The 9,226-nt window shown below is 41.0% G+C and overlaps 1 protein-coding gene and 1 long non-coding RNA gene across 2 annotated transcripts; one reads left to right on the top strand and one right to left on the bottom strand.

The window, feature by feature from the left end:
* The first annotated feature begins 3,453 nt into the window (after nt 1-3,453).
* On the top strand, nt 3,454-4,061 carry LOC115594036 (uncharacterized). Its single transcript, XR_003986413.1, has 3 exons — nt 3,454-3,527; nt 3,610-3,689; nt 4,027-4,061. It is a non-coding gene; the product is annotated as an uncharacterized LOC115594036 (long non-coding RNA).
* A 1,511-nt stretch (nt 4,062-5,572) lies between these two features.
* LOC115594035 (uncharacterized) lies at nt 5,573-7,715 on the bottom strand. The gene is made up of 3 exons (XM_030437785.1): nt 7,030-7,715; nt 6,577-6,694; nt 5,573-6,388 (listed from the first exon to the last, which is right to left on the bottom strand). Exons 1-3 carry the CDS (start codon nt 7,620-7,622, stop codon nt 5,636-5,638), a joined length of 1,464 nt encoding a protein of 487 aa, XP_030293645.1. The 5' UTR covers nt 7,623-7,715; the 3' UTR covers nt 5,573-5,635.
* Nucleotides 7,716-9,226: the final 1,511 nt, after the last annotated feature.

The raw sequence follows: 9,226 nt of genomic DNA, 5'->3' as shown, positions 1-9,226 counted from the left end.
TTCATCAACTGCATTTTCTCTCTCCAGCTGGTCAGTCCTGGACCTGCTGATGAGAAGTTCACTCTTCCACTCACCCCACTAACTCTTCCAGCTGAAGGGATGGACCCCACGTTCTGAAATAGGGTGCTTTTCATATTTTTTCCTTAATTTTTTAGTGAATAATTCATTGGTCTTGATGAAAAGAAATTTTAGATGGCCGCAATCTGTGAGTAACTGTTGGGCCTTGACGGGGGTCAGCGCTCCACAGAGTGCAATTCCACGACACAGAGAGGGCAGAGAGGAAGGAAAGAGAAAGAGCGGAGGAGGGAGAAGAATAGGGGAACATAAGGAGGAGTGAGAATGAGCGACAAAAAGAAGAGACGTGGAGAGAGAGAGAGAAAGAGGAGGGAGGGGTGAAGGAAAAAAACAAGAGAGACAAGCTGGAGCGAGAGCCAGGTGACAGCCACATAGAGGCAGTCAGGTGGAAAGAGCCAAACGCTGGAGCCAATTAATTCCCTCCACATGTTTTGAGGGAAGAGAGGGATGGGTGTAGGCATTAGGGTGGGGGTGGGTGGGGATTGGGGGGGTTCGGATGGAGGGGGTGACAAACTGCAGCGGGAGTAAAGAGGATCAAGGACGTGGGGAAGAGACCGATGGAAGAGGGAGACAAACAAAATGAGGGAGAGAGTCAAAGAGAGGCAGGGAAAGGGCAGACAGAAGGTAAGGAAGTGGGGGAGGAGGCACGAGCATGGAGGAAGATAGAGACACATACAGCAGACAGGAAAAAATGGTATAGAGGAAATCAGTTACGACCTGTTCCAGAGCATAAGGTCCCTGCAAGAAGTTTGTCTTTTCGCACTCTGGGACGTCCTATTGAGACAGTATGCCTGCTTAACAGCAGAACATGGCAAGGTGGCTCTGAGAAGTTGACTGTTCACATTGCGCACCGACGTGGACCACATGGTGTTGTTTCCTTGCTGCTAAACGCAGCCTTCATCAACAGGCGCCTCGGCTTCCAGACAACTACTCAACCATGGAGTGTAGACTCCCAGAGGGTGTCTACACTCCATGGAGTGTAGATGAGCAAATACTACTCCTTCACCGGACCATGTGAAATGCAATCGACCCTAACTGCAAACTTCACTTTAGTTTATTTAACAATGTTTGTAAAAGGGGATGGAGGCAATGTAGGTCAATTGGCAGTCACTCCAAAACTGTCATATAATCACCTTTTCCAAAATGATATGATGCAGCTAGTCAGCTAAAGGGGTACAATATGTTTGTCATACGTTGAATATTTGGTTGAGTTATGACACTTGTTTAAGTTTATGAAAACATCATGGTTCGGGATGAAGCTGCTGTAAGCGTTATCTTTTTTGGGAACTGAAGAAGCCTCTTGGAGGAGAGGTGAAATGTCTTCAAGAAACTGAAACAAGTCCAGTTGCCTTCGATTTAGCACTTTGAGTTATCGTTTTAGCTAACTTCCTCTCTGTTTTGTAGTTAGCAATCCCCACATTCCTCTCTAATGTCACTAGACTTGAACAACTCCTTTCTTTGTTTCGAGGCAGCTCTCTTCACCTCTTTCTTGTGCGTTTTTTCTTCTCTTGGCCTGTTTGGTACAATCAGTCAACGGGAGCTCTGGAATTGGTAGTTTTCCCTGCTCTGATGTTGCCAGTGTGGGCACCAGAACAGGAGGATCCTGGTCTCTGTCTGTTCATCAGTCAGACTGGACCACCTCTTTATGGAGTTCTCTGTCCTGATTGGATAAAATGGGCAGGGATACCAGCAGTCTCCTGGGTGAAAGTCTTGTTCTTGTTTGACCTCCCCCATACATGGATTTTCTCGCACATTGTACAACATCGCCTGACTCATCCTTTACTCCCTTTATAATTACTGAAATCTGAATATCTTACTAAGGCCACTAGATGTTGCTGCCCATGAAGAACCGCCTTGATTGGTAGCTGCTTCACAGTCAACCTATTTGGACGTTTAACTGATAAGGCTGCCCTTGGCCAAGTTCGCAGTGGGATTAGCATTGCATGAAAATGATTAAGACCTTATGGTGATATTTGAACCAGGACATAGTAGAGTAACTCAGAACAAAGAATTAATTGTTTGTCCATGCCCTACAGAACAACCATGAGTAGTGTTTTCAGATCTGATGGTCCATCATTTCTCAGTGCCTTCCAAAACCACTATAAGTCACTGCTCAGTTGCGCAATCAAGGTCTATGATGTGAAAATAACATGACATGACAATTTAAATTAGTAGTTATTTGCAGCTACAACAATTAACTTAATTTGTTGTTGTTGTTGTTGTTGTCACTGCATGAAAAGTGGGATTTTCGTCAGTATGCGGCACTGTTAATAGTTGTGGAATTTCAGGTTTGCGACAATAGGCTATATGCACACTCACTTCCGCATTTCAACTCAGCCAGCTCTATCACTTCCGGTCAGCGCCGGAAGTTATCGTTGCTACTGGAAACAGACGCAAACAGCGAAGCGATGGCGTTCTTCACCCGATCTCTGCAAGATCTTCCTAAAATTACTGTCAACGATGTTGGTCGCATAATTCAAGAAGCGTGCCGGTCCTCGGTCACAAAGAAGGAGAAGGGCTTCAAATTGTACGTTTCGAGCTATATCCACAACTACGAAGGTAAGATCTGGACGTATAAAGTTAGCATGTTTTTGTAGTAGCCAGTGCTAGCATGATAAGTTACTGCTAACGCTATGTGTCTGCGTGTCAGTCGCTGCAACAGTTTTACTGACACCATTATCAATCTCAGTTTCAAACAAGGATTCATCAGGGGAAGTGCAGATAAGGTCTGAGTGCTACAGATCGATGAGGAAAAGTCAAAAGCCTCACAGTTTGAGCGTAAGGCTGGTTCATGAGACAGACAGGTTACTGTATGTCAAAGCAATGAAGTTTCTGTGAATCACATCAATGTTATAAATCTGATACCGTTAAAGGCTACATTAAAAATATATTCGTATGATACTCCATAGCACTACTGTATAAAAACCTGTAAAAGTATTGGGATTCACAGAAACTATATTGTGTTCTGAGTTCTGTCACTTCTTGTACACATGTTCTATGTACTTATCATTTTAAATAAGTAAAAAATGAGATCAGAAATGACTTGGTTACAGTTTTTACAGATTTACATATAATTGCATATAAACTGTAATTGTTTGGTTAATTTGACTAATTCTTATTTTTCTCACTGTAATCATGTATTCTACTTTATAACAAAAGTTCACTAGTGTATTGTTTATAAAAAAAAAAACGTTGTAATGTTTAACTGCACTTGCAGCAAGTACAGTATGTATTGTAACAGATGTGTATTTTCACAGATTGTACTTAGTGATTCCCATCCTGTGCAGTTACAAGGCTGCCAGTGTACCTGTGTGGCAGGTACAGCCTTATGTAACCACGTGGCAGCTCTGTTATATCAGACTGCACATTATTCTCAGCTGAAGATCACCTCTGTTCCCCCAACACACAGCTGCACAGAAACGGAACAGAAGTGGCATAAACCAAGAACCATGGTAAGTAAATTTTTAACATGATAGTTTGATTTATTTATGGATATTTGTTTATGTTTCTGAAAACCTTTTTTGTTAAATGCAGGGTGTTAAACCTGGTCTGGTGAATGACATGGTGATTCTTTCAGCTAGACCTAAGGAAAGGAGACTGGTAGACGGCATCAGGTTAATATTATTATTATTATTATTATTGTTGTCGTTGTTATTAAAATACATTTTCTATAGTAATCATATCAGTAAGATACCAGATGAAGTAATCATATGCTACATTCTATAGGATGAAGGTTATTTTAGCATTTATTGTTAATATCTATATTGTCAGTCAATCAAGTAAGAAAGTCCAAACCTTTTTAGGCTTTTCACACGAATAAAGTCTTTCTAACTAAACAGAAATAAGATGTTTATTTATTCTTAGCTGTTTCATTTGAAACTTTAGCTTACTTTATGCAAACAACCAGTTCATCAGTTTGTTCTTTCTTTTCTTTTTTTGTCTTTTTCATAGGAGCAACTTGTATAAGGGAGTCAGTTCAGCTCTGCCTGAACTTTCCATGCTCAGGGTGGATGAAGTCTACGGTGACCTTCCCTCCAATCTGGCTCCTCTTATAACAACTATGGCCATAACCAATAATGTGCCACTGGTTGACTCCAAGTTTGGTAAAGTGCAACAAGGAAGTGTGTTGTCCTATCACTTGCCAACAAAGATGGTGCCAAACACCCGTCCACACTCCGATGCCCCTTCTCCCCCACAGCTGCCACTCTCTAATTACTGCCTTGGACCCTCTACCTGTTCCTTTGTCTGCTCTGAGCATCAGCAGCTCCACATGTCGTCCATGGCAACGTCATTTGAGACAGCTCACAAAGTTGAGAACAGCACAAAAAAGCAGAGTTCCTGTGCAGAGTGGCACCAACTAAGGCGGTTGCGCATCACCTCCACCAAATTCAGAGAGGTCTGTCACACCAGGGGAGAGACCTCTGCTGAAAATCTGGCAAAGAGGCTTCTGAGACCCAGCCATCAGACTGCAGACATGAGGAGGGGGCTGGACATGGAACCTGCAGCAGTAGAAGAGTACTGCAGGGCAAGGGAGGTAAACCATTACCCTTGTGGGTTCCTCATCCATCCTGACGAAGCTTGGATGGGGTCATAACCCGATGGCATCGTGTATGATCCCAAGGAGCAGCCAGAGTTTGGCCTTGTAGAAATTAAATGCCCGAATGTTTTGAGTTATGTGGACTGCCCATACATTAAGATCAGTGAGGGCACACATACACTCCGAAAATCTCATGCATACTTTTGGCAGATCCAGGGCCAGCTGTTGATTTCTGGCCTTGAATGGTGTGACTTTGTTGTCTACACACAGGAAGACATGTTCATTCAGAGGATTTCCAGAGACAATGACATCACAGCAACCATCAAGGAGAAAATAGACCATTTCTTTTTTTATTTTTATCTCTACGCTTCCCTGCAGTAGAGAACTGGCCTGCACGCTGCCTTTCTCAACTTGATTTGTTACAGGGATAGTCTGTAGTGTATATAGTTTTAATTTGTGGATATTAAATGTTTATCGGTCATTTTCTGTAGAGAACTAATATTTGTTGTTATACATGCTGTTGGCATCTTTTTGAATGTTTAGTTTGAAATAACTTACTGTAATCATAACTTTTGTAATTATCTGCTATTTCCCTATGCCTCTTAATCCTTCATCTAATTTTTCTCACTAATAAAGCAATGATTAGCATTGGAAAGTTGTGTGTTGTATAAACTAAAGTAATTGTTATATAAAAGGTAAATGAGTAGAACTGACAAGTGGGTGAGCAAAAAAAAAACTGAGTACCAGTTAAATTGAACAAAGTGTAAAATGTATTTCAATAAAAATATTCAATAACTTGAACAATATAAACAGATTTCATGTACTGTAAACATATAAACATTTTTTCCATTTACACGGTTAACATTTTATTCAAGACAATATACAACTAATTTCAATATTATTGAACAATGTGAATGTATTTCAATAAACCAATATAAAAAAGGAACAATATAAAACAGATTTCATGTAAGTATACACAGATAATTACTATTTACAGGATGGGTGGTGCCATCTTCAAAAAAGCTACTTTGCCCAAGCCTTTACAAGAGGCCCATTTTCATAGTTCGTCAGGAGACATGCAACGGTATACAGCTGAATAATGCTGCCAAAAAGCCTGAGTGGAATTTCTGTGTCAAAGAACTTGTGTTCCTTCACTCGGCGTATGAGGCGTTCCACGTGCACCCTGAGTCGTGCAATGGCCTGGGTCTCCCTGACCTCACAGGCAGACATCTGGGATCGACCAGAGAGAAATGCTGGCCTATAGATTTTACATGGCACAAAGTCATCAACAAGAAAACCCCGGTCAACCATGATGGCCATCCCAGGTCTCAAAAGGGAGAGAATTCCAGACTCTCGTGTGATTTGTTTGTCGCTAATAGATCCAGCATATAGTGGTGAGATGAATGTGACCGCCCCATGAGGAGCAATCCCAAGCAGACCTTTAAGAGTACAGTGGGACTTGTATGCAGAGAACACTTCACTTTGGAGAACAGGTGATGACGGGCATTGGCACCTCAGCTCCATGCAATCCAGGATGACTGTAGTGTCTGCATAGTCCTTGAACTCTGTAGGCAAATGTTCCCTGACTTTCTCCTCTGGTATCCAGATCCTCACTGCCCCAAGTAGAATGTACAGAAAGTTGCTCCAAGTTGTTATTATGCGACTGACTGTGGACTGGTGGACTCCATATCGGTTGGCAAGGTCACGCTGTTTTGAACCCAGTGCAAGATAGTTCAGAAACATGAACATCTCATCAATGGGCTGCAGGGAATGAGTCTGTTCAAAAGAACATTTTTAATTACATTATGCTTCTCTCAACTTATTGTCAGTATCTGACAATCACAACAAGGAGTTAAAACGTTTCATGGCCAAAGGCAGGAATAACTTCCTGTGATGCCCTGTGGTGCATCATCAATAATAATAATAATCATAATAAAAACAACAACATTATTATCATAACTTACTGCAGTGGAAGCTGGCTCTGTGAAGCTACCTCTCTGTACTTGTGTTACACTGACCATGGAAGGCAGTGCAGGATCTACTTGTGCCCAGAAGCGCATGAGAAGGTCATGGGATGCAAACCTATAGGAAAACAATTAAGATGTCGCCATTTAAACAGTGTATCAGTGTCTACAATGATTTTTTACTAAAAAGTACGAAAAATATATGATAACATCAGTCTTCATTATCCACAGTCTATACTATGGATGCTGCTACTGCACAACTAATACATTACAGTAGTATTAGACAACAATCAGGAGTACATTGACAATAACAATAACCAAGTAGGTTTGCTGAATTCCAATTTTATTAATCAGCCATTAAACTTTAATCGGGACAGGTGAATTTGTCTGTAAATTTAACACATTATAGTGCATCTAACGTTACCTCTAATCTGAGCCTGCTGGTTAGCTTACCTGGTGAAAAAACGGATGTCGCTGTCCGAGCCAGCAAAACGGTGAATGCCAAATCGCTGCTTCATCGTAAGCTTCTCGATTTGTGTCCTCAGCTGGAGGATCTCCTCTCTGAGAGACGTGTTTTCCTCGAGAGCCAAATCGACCACAGCAGGATCTGGAGCCGAAGCGTAGTCGTGGTCGCCGGGAATAGCTGTAGCCTCCTCGTTTGGCATGTCATCCTCCGCTGCTGGTCGCTCTCTCCTCTCCCAAACCCCCGGTCTTGGAAGTGGGACGGAGAAGTTGTTCCACTCGAACAACGCCGGAACTGCTCCTGGTTTCAACAGTCGCCGACCTGTGTCGGACCCTGACTCACGAACATCATCCTTCTTGAAATGCCGGCTACAGACGCGGGTATGGCTGCTAACTGTAAAGTTCTCCCTCCGTATAGCGATAATCCATTTTCGCCTGGTTTCCGCATCAGAGGGAAACGTATGAAAACTAAGCACTTTATTGTACTTACTCGAGGCTTGACACAAAGGTACACAACAATGCTCAGCTGTCGTGCTATCTGTGCGTTGGAATTTAAATTTCTTTTTCTGGGACGATGCCGCCATTTCTCCAAAAATCCTGTCAACTGTACGGAGAGCGGAAGTGGAGTAGCTGGCTGAGATTTTACCGGAACTACGTCAGCACCACTGTGTGCATATAGCCTATTCATGGCAATTTGCAGGTAACACCGCAAACTGATGGAAATTGACGTGGGAATCCCCCTGATTCTAGGGGAGGCTTTAACATGTAAATGAAAATGCTTTGAGCTATACAAATGCAAATCAGGGTAGCAGGGGGAGCTTTATCCCAGGTGACCTTTTTCTAAAAGGTATTAACTTAATTTTAAGAAAATCTCTGGTATAAATAGATGAGGCTCAGTATAGCCTAATTATAGACTCTTTCATTTTAGCTTTTTTTAGCTTGAATTGATTTATTTTATCAACGTATGCTAGATTAATTACTGTGTATGTCATTAGCAATGGCCAATGTCATGTATAAAAGGTTATTTATTCTTTTTTTCTCTCTCCTGAGATCAAGTTAAAGATAAAACGCCAATTAAGAAGTTAAATTTGCATGACATATTTTGAGATAAATAAGATATTGAAATGTATAAATAATTTCTGTTTAAAATGTGTGACATTAAAATATAATTTCATGGGTTCTGAATGTTTAAAAGAAGTTAAGTAATTGTTATTACGTGTGAGAGTTCATGACCTTTAAGAGTTTTACACTTCAGGGTTGACCAGAGCGTCAGTGAAGAGGAAGAAGGTGCGGAGAGTTAATGGCATCAAGCAGCTAACAGTGGACTGTGTGCTGTTGTCGAAGCGGCAGAGAGACACTTCGCGATGCTGCAGGATTGTGGGCTTCTAGTGAGCTTCCCATTGTTGTACGGGCAGATTATGCTTTGTACATAGTTGTGGTGTGTTTGTGTTAATAAAGCTCTTTCTTTGAATAAACAGCACCTTCCTGGCATTTTCCTTTCCTCAATAAATTCATTCATGTCTTTGATGATATCATAAATAAATTATGTATATATATATATATATATATATATATATATATATATATATATATATATATATATATATATATATATATATATATATATACATACATACATACATACATACATACATACATACATACATATATATATATATATATATATATATATATATATGATTTTACATGTTTAAAAGTAGTGGTTTCATCCAATACTGAGTGAGGAAATTCAAGCTAGGCCACACATTCTCTGGCCAGGCATGGTTTCGCTGCTATTCATATGCAAATTAGAGTGATTCGCACCTCCGCAAGCTCCACTGACGTCATGGTTCGTTTCCGACAATTTTCGGCACAGGCAAACGCCATGTTCACAGCCTGTAAATTGACGTTAACTGCCGAAAATTAGGGAGGTTTACGGGCCGAAAATCCCACTTTTCATGCAGTGTGTTGTTGATTCTGGCTGCGCTTAAAGATGATGACAGTGATATAAATTAAACTTTGTTTTGATGCCTTACTGTACCATCAGACTTACAGAGCAGCTTTGGTCCTCCATCTTGTCATTGATGATGTTGGTCATGGTTTGGGCAAAAAAGATTAATCCAGAATTCCTTACCCTGTCTTCAGTTGAACAGTGTATCGGGAATTGTGTTTATGGTCAAGTAACAGC

This window comes from Sparus aurata, chromosome 13 (genome assembly GCF_900880675.1).
Source record: "Sparus aurata chromosome 13, fSpaAur1.1, whole genome shotgun sequence".
In the NCBI taxonomy this organism is placed as follows: Eukaryota; Metazoa; Chordata; class Actinopteri; order Spariformes; family Sparidae; genus Sparus; species Sparus aurata.
This window is presented reverse-complemented; position numbering and strand designations above follow the sequence as displayed.